At 52.9% G+C, this 17,109-nt stretch overlaps 1 protein-coding gene and 1 long non-coding RNA gene across 3 annotated transcripts in view; one reads left to right on the top strand and one right to left on the bottom strand.

Annotated features, from left to right (window-relative positions):
* The window catches only part of LOC129385012 (uncharacterized), a 159,485-nt gene that overhangs the window by 7,432 nt on the left and 134,944 nt on the right, over positions 1-17,109 (top strand). The window lies entirely within an intron of this gene.
* LOC126530798 (uncharacterized) lies at positions 942-11,730 on the bottom strand. Its single transcript, XM_050178082.3, has 3 exons — positions 10,575-11,730; positions 7,458-8,443; positions 942-3,341 (listed from the first exon to the last, which is right to left on the bottom strand). Exons 2-3 carry the CDS (start codon positions 8,293-8,295, stop codon positions 3,037-3,039), a joined length of 1,143 nt encoding a protein of 380 aa, XP_050034039.1. The 5' UTR covers positions 8,296-8,443; positions 10,575-11,730; the 3' UTR covers positions 942-3,036.

Below are 17,109 nucleotides of genomic sequence, written 5' to 3'. Positions count from 1 at the left end.
TGAACACTGCGTGAGCACGCAGCAAAACGCCTTGAAATCAGTCAAGTCCGAGCAAGTGCACCGCCGATACATCGGGCGGCCGTCATTCTGCTGTCTGAAGCTAATTGTGGTGCTTCCCCATAGCTGGTGATGCGTGTAGAAGTCACCTGGGAAGACCAGCGGTCTTTAGCGGTACGTTAGAGTACGTGGCAGTATGTCGTTAAAGTAAACCGCGGCCTTTTTTTACTTCAGTGCGAATAAAACGCTGCGGGCGGGCCATGATGCTTACCCAATACTTTCAAAGCACTGCATTGAGAGCATCCAGCACTCGCGCTCCGCTTGGCGATGACGGAGTGTGTTAGTTATTCAAGAGCATTCGAAAAGTATTGACCAGAGACCGGAGCATCATAAACATTTGCCGGTCTTCTTCGGCCAATTTGTCAGGAACCCTCACTGTGCACTCTACAGGCTTGCGCTGTATCACATTTCTGTATAAAATTATTCAGGGAAATATCGACGTGCCTGACTGTTATGTGGCATTAACTTGCTCGTTCCAACGAAGCTGACACGACATTTTGAGCCATTTGCTTACCACAAGCAAATAAAAAGCTCGCCTTTCTAGCTAACACAAACACTATGCAAATGCCTCGTATTTCGCTTCCTTTGAGTTCTTTTCGGGCTCTGCGCAGCTTTTAAGACGTCTCACGATGCCTAAGGCTTAACAAATATGTATTTTCTGAGTAAGGTCTTTGTCTGGATTTCTGGCTGTGTTTGTTGACTTGTATTTGACGTGCGATTTTCTAGCTTTTACTGCGCGCCATGTCTATAACCCTAGTGGCGTTTGTGGGCACATAATAATAAAGTCCGTGTATGGTTCGTCTTATTCTGTCAATCACTGCAAGTTGTGCCTGCAACATTTGGTATCAGCTTGAAAAGAAAAGGAAGACAAACCGAAAGGCGCATTTACCTTTATAGGTTGTGGAAATGATTTCATTTTTTTATATGAAGCCACGAAAATCTGTACACTGAAACACACGCAGAAGATATAAATAAAATACGTATACATGTGCATCACAAACCCTATGACGGTGCTGAGTTGACAAGCACCGCATGATAAATCACTAAGAAGAGGGGGGGTAGGGTTGCGATAACACTTTTTACCTCCCATCTATAGGAACAAAAAGTATAGCATACGCGCCTGCGCATCCAAGTGTCCCTCTGCAATGGCTTAACCTTACCTTGAGTACAAGACGCATACGCTAACACCACACCAAAAACACATCGCCGCGGCAAACACACACAAACACCTACGTGGTATAACATTCAAAGCGGCTTACGATCGCGGGCAGTTGGTCTCACATCCGACCGGAGCCGTAGTCGTCACCGGCAGCAAGCACATCTGAACACTGACAGCACACTGCGCGCAGCACCGGCACGAACGTTGCACGGTTTCCGCTCGGACGGAGGCGCTTCTGGGGAGCTTTTTCCTCGCGTTCGCGGCGGCAAGGACCACCACCAGGCTGTGCTCTTGGCCGTCGTCGTCCCGTTCTTTGTGCGTTCGAGCATCCTTCCACCCCCCTTTTTTTCAGCAATTAGGCACGCGAAGAGCGACCAGCGGAGAAGCACTTCCCTCGCGGCCCCGAGAAGACACCCCGTCCTGGGAATCGGCCAGAAGGGGTGACTCCCAGGGGGGGACCATCCAGCCCTTTCTCGAGGGGGGCCCTCTTAAATGGGTCACTAAATGGCGAGACGAATGCGGACTTCTTTGTTGCCGCGCGCATCCAAGACGCCGCGCAGGAAAGGTCTTCCCGCGCCGACGGTTTCGGCGAGCGTCGCTCGCGGCCCCCGCTCTCGGTAATGGTTCCCAAAGACGAGCGCCGGGTCGCAAGACAATGGTCGTCGAGTGTCATAAGACCATCAGCGCGCGGCACGCACGTGAGCGGGAGGGAGAGAGGGACCCCCTGCGAGAAAGAAAAACGGTCCCAGAGGCGCCCATCGCGCCAGCGGCGATGGCGACCACCACCTGACTCTTGAGGCGCCCCGTCGGCTGCGCTATCTATATGCGAGCACCGTATGGCCACATGTGTGCCTTCCTCGGGCACGCCCGCGCCTTTGTGGTCGGCCAGCAGATATGAAAAATCGTCCCGCGACCGAGGGTGCCGCGCCGTTTTACGGCTTTCGTCCCGTCCCATTCGGAGGACAGTGCGTCGTCGGCCGAGTCGTTTTGGGGGCGCCTTGAAAGGGCGCTGAAAACGTCCCAAAAAGAGGCACCCTTTAGGACCGTTGTCACGCCGCTCGAAGCGAGGCGCGTCACACCGTTCTTTCCCCCATGCGCGCTCGCGCGGCCCTCGCCGAAGATAGGACAGGGCAATAAATTAGCGGAGCCCGACTGTCAACTTGCGGTTCGGTTTTCAAGGTGAGCGTGGCCCATCTTCGCGACGACATTCTTTTCTCTTTTTTATTTCCGCTAGTGTGCTTTCGTTTAACGCGCGCGGGGCAAGTTGCACGCACAACATTTGGCGAACATATCTCCATCGCACACGCGACTTTCCCTGAGGCATCCTTTTCCTTGTTTACCTGCTTCTGGCTGCAAGCTTCGCGCGTTGACTTCGAACAACACGCCGAGCTGTTGTCGTGCCAGGTACTGTTCGTTCCCATAAGATGTGTGTAGTATAAGGAGATACGTTGTCTCTGCTTCTGCGTTGTATTTTCTTTCCTTCTTGAAGTTTTTTTTTTATATATGGATATTAACGGGAGGTCCGATGGTGGTTCAGAGCACTTCTAACTACAAGTGCGATAAGTGTTGCAGTGATCAATGGCGTATGGTTTGTACTTTGCCCGCCAGCGGTACGCGGTGCATCGACACAAGAGACCTCTGCTGTGAGACTCGCACGGTCACTCTCGCGGTTCCTGCGTTTCGCGAGAAAGATGCTTGACGTAGTAACGACGATGAAAATGTACACTGACTTGACACTGATACACACACACACAACCCGCGCGCGTGCACATCGAAATGCGTCACGCCGCGCGATGTCGCACCGACCGCGCATGTACTCTTCAGCTGTAGACAACACTGTCCAACATGGTAGCCCCGAGCCCCTTGGAGTCCTGAAGTACACTGACAAGTTCGTTTCCAGGCTTAGGGACGAGAAGTCCCCCTTGAAGCTTGTTCTCCTTCTTGGCCTTCATGCGCCGATTCTGGAACCAGATCTTGATCTGACGCTCGGTGAGGCCCAGAGCGTGCGCGATCTCTATCCTCCGACGCCGTGTCAAGTAGCGGTTGAAGTGGAATTCCTTCTCCAGCTCCAGGGTCTGGTATCGGGTGTACGTCTGCCGCGTCCTCTTGGGTCCTTGCGAGGAATCTGCGTGTAAAACAAAGACTTGTCTATACGAGGGTCTATACTATCAACACTGATTTGTCTGACTGGTTACACCACTACTTTACCGCATTCGAACAAGAGATGGGCACCGGTAACTGAACACCGGTAACTGAACACCAATAACGGGACACCAGTAATTGAACGCCGGCAACTGAACACCAGTAACTGAACGTCAGTGACTGAATGCCGGTAACTGAACGTCGGTAATTAAACGTCGGTAACTGAACATTGGGAACTGCAGACGCATGCAGTGAAACATGGCTTTCGCGGCACAGGCAGACTTAATTAATGTTTTTTTTTAATTATTGACTGCAATCTTGCGTGCTGAACAAACAATTAAATAAGGGACCAGTCGAGCAAACTGAGCACTGTACAGTAGTTTGATTTTGCTTGCCATTATTTTAGTTGTAATTTACATATGATGCCTAAAGTTCAACGCTGAAATGAAGTTGTGCGTTCTATTGCGGCTAGGGTGGCGTTTTGGTCATGCAATCCACCAAGCCCATCGAATACGATGTCAAGTTGTAGAAAAGGAAGGAAAAAGGGTTTATTTAGCTTAGTTACACGGCTCCAGTACGGAAGCCCACTCCCTGCAGGAGCAAGTTAATCGTCTCAGTTCACATCAGGACTCTCTGTCCTCACTCTTGAAAAGTCGGTGCTTTTAAACCCGTCGTATTCCCTATAGGCGAGTCGACTATGGAATCTGAAGTTCTGTCCAGCAGCAAATCACCATCGTCGACTCCGTTCCAATGCCACGACCATGCTCACCATAACCCGCAGCAACTCCGCCTCGAAGAAACTGGTTTGGAATCTGGAAAGAAATCATCCGGCGACACCCAGTTCGTTCGTCATTGCCCTCCCCCCCCCCCCCCCCCCGTTTTACTTGGGTGGTGGGATGGGTAGTAATTTGACTCGTCTAATTAACTGCGCCTATCAATTCGTTGTCATGGTTCCCTCCCTTTCATCCTTTTCTCCGCTTTCCAGGTAATGGTGGGCTAAGCGCTTTAAGTCGCTGTCAACGCCGTGTTGACGTCTGGATAGGAGGTGCGGTCGTTTGACACGTGGAAAGCGTTCAGTTAACACCCTTGGTGGTGCTGAGACATAACAGTTCAGTGAAGGCAGCTGCCAAAGGTCGGGGCGCTCATTATGGAAGCGCTTCCATTAGGAAATGCTTCTACTGTGGTAAAATTCTAAACTCGCCATTTATTTGAACCCAAAAGTGTGATCTTCACAGCATAGTTACTAAATTAAGGCAGACGTGGCGAAAGTGTCCGCCTAAGTGTCTTAATTCCTATGCATTTCTGTGCAGTACCTCTACACGTTAAGCAGCGAGTATCAGTTTCCGCGTGAGCATATGCCAATGTTGAAGATAAAACGTAAAAAATTGAAAGCACTAAAACAGACGCGCGCATTTATCCTATTAATGTTTCCTGTATCGCAGGACAGCTCCATGCCTAAGTGTCATGGCGATGCGCGGCCGCCACATGCGCTTGCACCAAATCTCAACATCTACGGCTGGTTTATATTTTGTTTGTTATTACTTTGACGCTTACAGAAAAGATTGCTGACAAAATAGATACAGGCCTGACAAATAATACGTAACCAAAATCAGACGACACTCTGCCTTGCATTCTGAAGCCGCCGCACCGACTGATACGCAAAACATTCTTTATGCCCGCGTAACCTGTGCACAAAAGTACATTACATAGACTGATCAGTGCCATTTGCTAGCAACAATGAAAATATCAACGCCACAATCTTGTGGTGGTGAAACATTCTCTGGTAGACGAGTAATGTTATGGTATGAGAGAAGCTCGCTTATTTTTTATTATATTTTTTTTCGCACAATGTGGTGTGTTACACATTCACTCTTCGCTGTCACGCCTTCTCCCAGACTTTGCTTCAATTTCCCGTCAGTGTTCTTCTGGTGCTTTCCAGATTCAGTTGCGTGTTCCTATCTGCTTCGTCGCTTTGGCCATTGTGTCGCAAGGCTTGAAACTCAATAACGATATATATAGTTACTGTTATGGGTCTCATACTGTTATACTTCGGTAACCTCTATATGGACCTTGGACGGTTATTTCATTTCATGGCTGGCTTTCCATCGAATGCAGTATTTCGTTATCTAATGCCTGTCTCAAATTTTCGCACCCTCCTCCGCCCCGTCACCCACAAAAAGAAAGAAAGAAAGAAATCCCGCATTGATAGGTCCAACAGTTTGCGCACATCGGGATAACTGTTGATGTTAGCAAAAGTTAAGAGTGCTCCAAGGCTGAGGCAACCGCAACAGACAAGAAAAAAATAATAATAAACGAAGTTCTGTCCAACTGAAATACGCCATGTGACACATGACAGAGCAAGAGAAAAGAACTGTGTCTGGTTGGCTACCTTATACGCTCAGAAAAAAGAGGAAGAGAATAGAGTTTGTTAAGAGGCAAAGCGAGTAATTTGGAACGCGTTTCCAGAAGTTTCGCGCCGTAGGTAATCTTTGTAGAGCGGTAGATTGCGAAATTAAGCAAAATGGAAATAAGTGTTAACCGAGCTATATACGACTTTGCAAAGTTACTGCGGCGGATTTTGAAGATACAAGCGGTGTCTGGCTCGTATTCCTCGCAGAATGTGAGAGCCAGGCACTCGGAGCTATGCGTTCACGCTCCGTGGGTGCTCCCCAAGAACGCGCCCGATAGGTGCGCTGTGTGGAGACGTAGCTCCCTCGTGGGACACGCGTATACTGTAGCAAACACGATGCGCTACTTGGGGTGATAGGTCACGTGCGCGGACTTCCTGCCTTTACCAACGGTTAGCGGTTTGGCAATTCTGCGAAGTTGCTCGCGTTGACTTAAGAAACGCGGGCAGTTCGAAACAGTTAATAAGCTCTACTGACACTGGTTAGTTTGATTGCTATTAGTGATGTTTATAAGGCTTGTGTAAAGCTATACACCGTCAATCAACACGTACGTGGTTCCTCAGCAGTGATTGTTACGGTGCGCGAACTTGCGTGCATTGTGGTTCGATTCCCTTACGGAAATAGATATAACGGAGCTGCACGAAAATTCGCCTGCCCCCGAAACGTTAAGTGTGCATCGCTGAGCCCCCTTCTTTTACAAAGTTCCATTTGATCTAACTGATCTAAACCACTTCGAAGTATTAAATAGAGAATGTTAAAAGAGGTGAATGTCGCTGAACCGTGATCGCCGTCTTGCCTTTATAATGTACAATTATTATACGAAAGGGTAATCGGAGAAGCTGCAAACTACTCTCGCGCTTTCGACATTAAGCAGGGTAAATTGATATAAATTATGCACCGCCCTGTCTGCTGATAAATTCAGCATCAGTGCACTGTGCAAGTGTTTTAGAGCAAGGGAGGGAATTCTTCGCTGTGTATCACAATTTGAAAAAGAAGAAATGTTTATCGCACTATCCCGATGGAAGCCACGTTCTTTTTTCAAGTTTTGAGGACAGTGCCATGTTGCGATCCTAACAAACTTGCACCTGCCTGTCTAAGATTTTTTTTCTTCTTTCCTCAAGTAATACGGTACGAAGTCCTGCCGGAAAATAAACTAACCTTTTTACATGCTTATATGGCGGCCATATTTGTTGCATGTAAAGTTGCCTCAGTCTACGAATGGTGTCTGTATATGCATGGTTCGTACACGGCGAATATTCACGTTCGAGATATTTAAACTGGCTCAATACCGAAGACGCACGCAACAAGTTCCGGTGCAAAACACGCCGACAAACGAATTCATGAATCAACAGGCTGTTAAATCGACTATCTAATGTATTCTTCTTGTTATTAATATTCCTAACCTAATTCGACCACCTGTGTAACCTGATCTACTATAATAAAACACAGTACATCGAATGAACATCTATTTTACTCCCAAACACAATGGAGTCGAGCATGATGCTCAACCTCTACTGTCTCACTATCGGTGGCATGCTGCCCCAAAATAAATGTGATCATTCAGCTATTCAAACAACTTGCAAATTTTTGGCTATGACATTTGGTTAATTCTAACGTAAAACACCGAAATAATAACAGAAAAAAAAATGAAGTGATGCGAGCTGACGCAGACATGCTCCACATTGGCTCACCTGAGTACGACTTCATCCAAGGGTAGAAGTTCTCCGTCTTGCTCGGCGACTGCGCGTTGGCGGGAGACCCCTGGCGCTCGTTCCCGGAAACCGGCTCCGCGCTGCCGGCGCTCCCCGCGTAGCTCTCGGGCGTCCCGGGCCCGTTGCCTTCGGGCTGCGAACCCGCACCGTTGCTGCCGGGCGTCGCAGCCACGGGACTCGACGCCGCCGAGCTCTGGCTCGGGAACTGCGGCTGCTGCTGAGGCTGTTGCTGCTGCTTGGCGATGGCAGCGAACGGGGAGACGCTGCTCGCCGGCTTGCCGTACTCCTTGGACGCGATCGCCGCCGACGTCGGGGCCACGTGGGCGTGCGACTCGGGTGGAGGCCTGGCGGGAACAGCGGCCGAGTAGTAGGGACCGACGTTGGGTGGCTCGTAGCAGGCGGTCCCGGGTTGCTGCTGCTGTTGCTGCGGCAGCATGGCGTGATGATGGGGGTGGTGAGAGGGTGGCAAGCCCAGGGGCTGGTGGTGAGCGTGCTGCGGATGACCATGGTGGTGATGGTGGGGGTGCGGGGGCGACGTCGCGTGCTGGTGAGCGTCGTAGCCGAGTCCCTTGGGCGCCGCGTCAAAGCGGCCCGAGTACGGGTAGCGGCCGGCGGAGCCGAAGGTCGCCGATGCCGCGGCTGCCGCCGCCGCCGCCGCAGCCGCCGCGTACTGGTGGTGGTGGTGGTGGGCTCCGGGTGCGTCGACGTAACCCGCCGGCGCGCCCGAGTACTTGGAGGCAGCGTACGGGTGCGGGTCCTGGGTGCCGGTGGGCCAGCCCGTCGCGCCCGGGCTGAGGTTGCCGAAGTACGAGGTCATGACGAACCGCTGCTGCTGCTGATCGGAGGAGCCGAGGCCGTGAGCATCGCGCTGCCGTCACGGCGCGCGTACACCTTCTCGGCTTGCCACGGGGAACCGCCGCAGCACCGTCCCGGAGAGGAGGGCGCGGACCCGCGCGCACCGGACACTGGGGAAACAATAGCGGCAGAGCCGGCTCTAAGGTGCCTGTCGGCCGCGGCGGCAAATTAGCGCGCCGCCGCTGTAATCATAGGTAGCCCGTCACGTGACCCGGCCGCGGACGGCCAATGGGCGTCCTGTCCGAAGGAGTCGCTCGTGCGTCAAGCTGCCAGCCTGCCTGCCGAATAACCTGGCAGCTGAAACGCTTATGATGAGATATGGATTAGAAGTCGGAAGAGACCCCCTCGCGCGTCCATTACGACGCGCAGGGTGGGGGTGGGGGGAGCCTGTCCGCTCCCTTCTCTTGCCATTTTTCCTCCTCGGTTGTCGGCGGCCGGCTCACGTTTCGGTGCCCCGGAGAGAAGAATACGCACACCTTGGCGCGCGGGCGGCCGCGGACCAATCAGAGCACGAGACGCTGACCAGCGGGCAGGCCGTCGCGACGCGCTCATGCCAACCGGCCCGAGGGCCACTGATTTGTGGCTAGCGACCACGTCAGCTAGCCGGCTTGATGACGGCCGTTGTGACGGCAGACCGGCTGCGGAGGCGAGACGAGGCCACGCGCACTCGACGGCTTCTTTTTCTCCTCCCTGTTTACGCTCGCCGATGCGAGAGCGGCAGAAGCCATGCTAAATAATGCTTTACTTTCATATTTTAAAACAATTTTGTTGTTCACCATTCAGACTATGGTAAACAGGTATACGTGATAACATTCGTGACCTCAAATACGTCTCGTATTTGAGGTCCCCGGCAAGTGGCCGCCCCGACTCGGTTATCAGAACGTCGTCCTTTGCTCCACCAGACTGCGCACAATCCTGAATAACGGTATAGCGGTTGCCTGCCGGTCACCGTATAAAGCCAAAGGTTAGAAAACTCTTGCGCGCCACGCTTGTCCCGGGAGTGTGTGCACGTACTACGCCTGACGTATAGCTCTACTTTCCCGACAGAATAGCGCTATTTAAAACTCTTATGCTGGAATTTTGTCCGTACAGTAGTACGGTTCATGAAGGCTCGGTACTGAACACAGGAGAGATGTGGGAACTTGATTGATTGCTCTCCACTTTTCTTTTCCCAGTGGTCTCAAGTCGTGCTGCTACATTTAGCAACATGCAGGACCGTCTAACCCAATCTTTAACGTTACTAAAGCACGTTTAATTTAGCCTTCCGTCATTAGCACGGCTCCGGCAGAACACGCCCGAAAGATTGAGCGGTGCGAGAGGTTCCAACTGGCTTCACTATAAAGCCGACGGTGCGCGGATGAGTCGGGAGAGTGGCTCGCCCATTGCCGTGGGCGCCCAGAGACGCGCAGCAGAAAGGGGGGCGGGAGGGGGGTTGCCTCTCCTCTCTAACGTATTGGGTTACGTCTGTTATGCTCTCAATACATCACGGCCGGAAACACCTCTCGCGCCGGTGTCCGGTTACTCGTGTAATCGTTATCCATTCGTGCGAAAATTGCTTCGCTGCGCCTTCGCAAATGGCTGAGGTGTATATATAGGGGAATGCACTGATATTTAGGCGCAGCAGATCGCGCTTCTGAAGGATGTTTCTTTCCACATTACTTTTGTACTGGTTAGCGAGCCATCTTTTTGAATGCAGCGGTGGGAAGGGATTCGTGCCTTAACGTCTATTTTTATTGATAGTAGCTGAACGCAAGCGTTGGCTGCCATTTGAATTTACGCCTGCGAAATTCAGTTTCAAGAATGCCGCGAAGCATCCTGAGCTTATTTGCCACGCTTTACGTAACTATTCTTCTTTCTAGAATTGCTTGTCTGCCGCTAATGTGAACGGAGTACCAGTACGCGCGCTGCAACATTCTTTCTGCATTTCTGTAACTGCCTCAAATAACACAAGTGACGTGACTGTGCCGTTTGTCCCTTAATTAGTACCTAAAGAACTGTGAAGCGTGTGTAGCTTATAAGTTGTCTATGGATCTATATCACTCTTATAAACATTACGAGGGTACGATACAGTAAAGATATCGCATCTGTAAGGGCTGACCTGACGTATTCAACATGACTTTGCACTAATCTGTCGCTTCTTTGCTGCCTCTATACGCACGTCACTCATACGCTTCCCTACAGCTGTGCCTGCTCTATCGAGGATAGAACGCAACGCAAGGACGCTGCGAGGCATATACTCACACGTACGGCGTCAGCGTCGATCGCAGAGTGGCATCCGTTTCGACGCAGCCTCTTTCTCAGTCCAGCCGAGCTTGGGCTAATACCTGGGGCACACCGTCGGTCGCCGGAGCCAAAGTGGCGCGTGCGGGGCGCCAACTCTTCCGAGGCTCTTTGCGGCCGCCGCCACCCGCTGCCGCCGCGGCAGCCACCGGGGATTCACCAGGGCCACGAGGACCCGGGCTCTAAATTTAGCGCCGAACGACGACAGATGTGTGGGTCGCTCCCTCGCCTTTTCTTCATTTCCAAAGCGTTTGTGTCGCCGTTTGACTGCCGCCGCTCGCGCCTGAACGCTCGCGCGCACGATCCCGGTGTCCACCCCCCCTCTCCCTCTGTCTGCCCGGTGAGCAAAAGCTAACACTGCAGCTTGAAACGCGCACGCGAACGGTTTGTGCAGTGGGAGGGAGCGCCACGTACACTCACGCACGCACGCACTCACGCGCGGGCACAGACAGCCACACACTGCACGAAGGAACCCGGAGTTCAGCCAATGACCGAGGGCCGCCGCTCTGCAGGCAGCAGCAACCCGCGCACAATCGGTCAGCGGAAGAGGTGACCGGTCACTGCTTTTCGTTCGTTTTTCTCGCTCCTTCCTCGCCTCACTCCGCAGCCAGCGCACGCCGTGGAGGGTGGAGTGCTGCCACGACACACGCACGCACAATAATCACGCTCCCTGGGCACACATCTAGCGCGACGGGGGACCGACGTGGCTGCGATTGTTGGCGCCGCTTCCGGCCGGTGCGCCCTCCGAAAAAATCCCCAGGGGGTCCGACGCCGATCGCTGCTCCGGCCGTCCCGTCCGGGGCGCCGCGCCCGTCACTGCGTCAGCGGTGTCCAGTCGTGCAACATCTGCGTGCGTGGCGCGGCGTCGTCGTCGGCAAGAAGCCGAGGAGCGCGATGAAGTGGAGGAAGAAGAAGAAGAAGCCGTCTAATCCAGGGGGCGACGGCTCGTCACGTCGAAGTCCGAGCGCTGGTCCCTCCTCCGGTCAGCAGACGTCGCCGCGAGTGTCTGGCTGACGGACGACCCCGGCAGGACGTATAGGCGCGGAGCGTTCCCGCGTTTACGTAAGTCACCCGAGAGTGACCTGGCTGGCGGCGGCAACCGAGGCCGATGTATGTTTTCTTTTGCAGCCCTCCGCGGCGTATAATATCGCCGACTAGGTGCGGGGGACGGCCCAGGTGGGGGAGGGTGAGGGGACGGCCGGGGAGGGCGATGCCGACCCCCTTGCGGTGCTGGTCCGCCTCGCGCGTTCATTTCGATGCGCCGTGCCTTCCTTTCCTTCCCCCACGCTCACCCCCCCCCCCCCCCCCCCCCCTGCCGGCTCTCGCGCGCACGGACATCAAGAGCCCGCGCTGGAACAGGAAAGCAGCCTCCACGAAGGTCCCCGAGCGGACGCTCATTGGCCGGCAGGCGGCCTCTGCATTCGCCGCTCTTGTTTTCCTGGCCCGTCGGCTTCTCAGCGTATACCGTCCCACCTGTGCCTGCGTGCCCGGATCGTCCTCTGCCTGCCGCCGCCGCAAACGTGCGTGCGTGCGTGCCTGAAGCCGCCGTCGACAACGCGGAGCCCCTCGCGCGCGCCAGGCCGTTGCACGCCACGCCATCGCGTATACATCTCGAAACGGGACGGCGCCGCTGAATGCTGAGGCGCCCGGGATTTCCCGCTCGAACGCGGTTGCCTCTCTCTGGCGGTCTCAGGAGGGCGCCTTTCAAGCCGGGGAGAAAAAGAAAGCAAAGACACTTGGGGTTTGACATCTGAGGGCCATGACTTGCGGGTGAAGGTCGCCGCTGAGCTTTGAAAGAAGCGAGCGAACACTCTTAAACTGTAGACGCAGTCCTCTAGAAAAGTCCGAGATAGAAGCGCCAAACACTATGTATATTGTTGGGAGCGATTTTTGGAACGTGAGCGTAAAAGACGCTGGTCAATTAGGCACCGTAGCTTTGATCGGGTTGTCGCACGCACCTCGGCGTGTTGTTATGATCGACCTAAGTTTTCCAAGAAGCCATCGACTACCACACCTGGCGACGGGGGAATGCCCCACCAGCAACACGCAGTTGTCACGGTTGATGTTCAATCATTCACTTCGCTTCAAGACAGCAACGTCGCCCTCCTGACCGTCACGAAGTGGCCAATTATTACATAAAAGGGTCCTCATCAAGAACCCTCGGCGTAAACCATCGTCAGCAGGTGGTTTCCTCCTATTGTGACATGCTGGAGACATGTGCACCACGTACACGAGTAAATCATTGAGGACATGAGCGCCAGGAGCACATGAATCCCCCGAGCAGCATGACGATCAGTGAGGGGCGATAGAGGTGGTGAACGATTCGGCGTTTGTGATTGGCCAGTGGATTCCCTCAACGAAGGAAAGAGGTGTTGTTTAAGGCCGTCCTGAACTCCGTGTTAGATCAGAACCGCTCGAGACTCCGATGAGAGTCTCAACCATGTACCAAGGAAGCGAATACAATATTTTCTACTTTTTTTAATCACCACGATGCCCGGCTTCATCGTCGTTTCCTGATTCTTGTGGTGAAGGCCCACTTCACCTGGTCGAGATCATATTAGTATCCCACGCAACTACGCGCAACTCGGCGGTCTTTGAATTTCTCACGTCGGGAATGCACCTTTCATTGAGCTCAATGAGCTCGATTGCGATTCGTTTTAAAGAACGGCTTTTGCAAGGGTGGTCCATGACCGAATCTGATAGCAGACGAGTTCGTACACGAAATAGCGGACAGTTTTTACGAAACACGATCCTTGAAACCGCTTCTCGGTCTTTTCCTTCTGTATACCGTTGTGTATTGCAGAAGAACGTTACTAACAGATGACAGGGGAGTTTTCTTTCTCATAAAAGCATCTGCGTTACTGATAGAGCACTGAGTTATTATTGCGTCTGATCAGTGCACGTGACGTTCTGCTAAGCGCTCTGAGTGTATATACAGTTGAGTCATCGAGCTCGAATCGATAAAACATTTAATCTCGTTCCCACGGTTAATATTATTGCCTCCCACGTTCAGCGAAACAAAAGCGGAGAGATTATCTCAAGTCGCACGACGTCAAACCTCGCCTGTGTGTAAAACAAGTCCACGTAATACGGGCTCTAGCCAAGTCGTAACTTTCCTTTTTCCTGCTCGGGGTAGAGCGAAACGGCACGCGTCGCCCGTCCACGACACCCAGCAGTCGACAGCGCACTCCGCAGTCCGCTTCCTTCGGTGTGAGGCCCGACTTTTATGGCCGTGCTAACAGATGCGGCGTGGCGGCCTCGCGGCTAACAAGTGTGTCAACCGAGTTTATGCGAGCGAAGATAAAGGGCGACAAAGTGCGCGCGGCGGCTCCTGAGAGCCGACAAAGGCTAAAAGGCCAATTGGCTTTCTAACACCTTGCGTATACCCCACCACACGCTCCCCCTTTCCCTCCCCCACTTCTTCCTTCCCCCGTGAGCGCAGTTTTCCTTGCGGCCAAAGCAACCGCAGAAGAGAGCGACGACGACAAACGGGCTGATTTCTTGCCCAAGTATAGCTATAGCTAAAGCAGTCCGCACCGACGCCTCCCTCCATTGCACTTGCGAGAAGAGAGGGAGCTTCGTATACATTGCAAGGGGCCCGCGGCGCGGTTCCGTAATATATGGCCGTGCGGTGCGAGGTCTCTTAAGCTCACTTTACCTCGCAACACTTGAGCGTTTAGGAGTGGGGAGAGTGGGGAACGCGGAGTCTCGCAGCGAGTGCGCGGGACGCTGCGCAGATCCGAGAGAGACGGGCGTTCGTAGCCGCGGGCGGGAGTCGCGGGGCTGAAAGCAAGAAAGCAAGCAGAGGGAAAGGAAATGAACAGCAAGTGGCTGCGCGAGGAAGCAAATGGCCGAGAACGTCGGCGGCGATAAGCTTTGTGTGTCCCGCCTTGGGCTCCTGGAGCGCGTGGTTTGCAAAGCTTGCCTCCGAGAGGGTGGTCGAGGGAGGGAGAAAAAAAAAGTGGGGGGGGGGAGGGGGTTATTGCGCGCGGAGCTCTTAACGCGCAGCGCGATAGCTCGTAAAACGGCTACAAATCGGTACTCGTATAGTCGTGTGTGTTAGTGGGCAAATAAATTTCGGGCGCGCCTCGCGCCCTCCCGCCCGGCAGCGGCCCTCAGACCGCAATTTATGGGCCGCAGTAAAATTCGACTCCCCGTCGGCACTCGTCGACAGGTGGGTGGGGGAAAAAAAAAAGAAAGAAAGACTCCACTTCGTTATCTACGCGTCCCGTTCCTTGTGAGCACTTGAGTCTCTTCTTCATTTTGTTATTTGGCCTCCCCTTGGCGCAATGCTTACGCATGGGCGTGTGTGTTGCAGGACAAGTGGGCTACTGGGCTTCTGCGCGCACCCCTTTCCTTACTGGGGTTCGTTTAGGCTAATAAAACTGGTCCAGCCGTGAGAAAGTGCCCACGCCGGCGCATTACTCTGTACAGGAAGAGTGAAGCGTCGAGAGAGCTCTGCTGAGCTTTGTAAAAATGACAGGGCTATGCTGCCGCCTTTGAATGCGTTATGAAAGTTGTATGTGCGTGGTTATCAGCTCTCATAAGTTTCCTTTTACATGCCCCTTCCCCCTATAGGAGTAGAGTAGCGCGAAACAATACCCGTCCTGTTTAGTTGCTTGTCCTCGTTTTGCTTTGCGCTACCGTACTCATTATGAATTTTTCACCAACGAGACCTTGGTTGTTACTTCTAGTGCCCTTCCCTCATTGTGGGGTAGCAAGACAGGCGCGGCTTGATTAACTTCTCTGCATATTGTTCTCACGCTCTCTCACTTTCATGGAGTGATGTCTGTCTCGTTTACTATGATCGACTGCCATACGGGACACCGTCTCGCTATCGGATTGGGTCAGCAATGCTGGTACTTTTTATAGGTTATCAGTGGACTCGGTTGTTTTTCGTTGACCGCTCATCCCGACGGCTCAATGTGACTGCCCAAGTGATCCTCGGAATGCAAAACAGTCAACGAAATAGCACAAACACCAAGACATTGTTGGATGTTTCGCATCAGATTGAAACGGTGATTGCTTTTACAATGAAGCGCTCCTAGGGTTTACATGCAGGACCGACTGATGTCAGGTTTAGCGACTTCCAGGCATGGAACTATCTATGTGCTATATACTACGGTACTGACTAGGCGCATGTACCACTAACTATTCGAAGGCATCCAGACGGTTAGAAATCACGCAGAAACAAATATGCTTCTCGCCTCCCTGGCTACCATCGGTCATCGGCATAAAACCGTCACGTATGCCTTGTCACGGGACGCGTGTCCTCGCCCCCTCCCTTCAAGTGTTCCCACTTTCATTTTTCTCGGCCGAGCAGAAACTCCCTAAAAAACTCACGCACCCACGTACTAGCAGGGCGTCATAAGCAGCACGGAAGCACTTCTGGGCGCGACCGAGTTTGCGACAACCGGGGCAAAATTATTGGACGGCAGCCGCTGGCCAATGGGAGACAGTGTTTCCGTGGCGCCCATGGGAACGGAACGGCCGAATCAAAGCCGCAATATATAAATCCTAAGAAAACACAAAGCGATCAGCGGCCAGATTTGGCCGGTGCACGGCGTCTCCCCCTCTCGTCTGCCGGAGCGAGGGTTATGTACCACCTTGCCCTATTCGGGGGCCCTCCGCGCTTATACCTGGACGCCGCTGGCGCCAAGCCCGCTTCGCTCTTGTCTCTGGGCTTTCCTTCTCTCCAAGCTATTAAGCGCCATGTCGTAAGCTGGCGGCCTCTACGAACGGTATTCGGAGCTACAGGAACCTCTTGTGTACATCGAAATAGCCGAAGCGAAGCGTGTCCATGAGCCAGTGTGCGTACCTGACACCGCCTCTTCGTATGCGCATTCGGAGGACTACCGTGTTGAAAAATCTTCTTGGCCAGGAGAGATGCTTTCTTGTATTTCCTAGTGTTTCATGAATTAAACGTTATTTTATGACCTCTGATTGAGTCACCTGCAATTGCAGTTTGTTATAGAAGAAGTGCTGCTTGCTGGGCCAATCGGTTCATGGTGACACTTGAGAAAACCAGCGAAAGATTGAGACGCAAACATGACGGAAAGAAGAGACACCGCAACACTGGGCTATAGCAACTGACGTATATTTGAAACACAGATCACGTACCTTCGAACATCAAGCCGCCAACGCATGCGCAATGCTCTGGCGGCACTATGATTTGTTTGAAAATTAGGTAATACTTACCCAGATTAAAAAAGAAAACACGTACTATTACGCAATACCGCTGTTGCTTGCGAATATCATTGGTGGCTCAGTTCCACTGTGTATTCTTCAAAGGAGTAAACGTGAAGCTTTACAAATCCCTGCCCTGGCAATAGCATTCGTACAAACCACAGCGCACTTTGCCGATGTGGTGGCACTTGTGATCCGCGAAAAAAAAAAAAAAAAATATGGATACGTTCGAGCACGTAGGAGCACATATTATAAGGCATGACAAGGCGCCTCCGCAGAGCCAATGGGACAAACGCGAGAATCGTTTAAT

This window comes from Dermacentor andersoni, chromosome 5 (assembly GCF_023375885.2).
Source record: "Dermacentor andersoni chromosome 5, qqDerAnde1_hic_scaffold, whole genome shotgun sequence".
Lineage (NCBI taxonomy): Eukaryota > Metazoa > Arthropoda > Arachnida > Ixodida > Ixodidae > Dermacentor > Dermacentor andersoni.
Note: the sequence above shows the minus strand (reverse complement) of the source record. Positions and strands in the feature narration are given on the sequence as shown.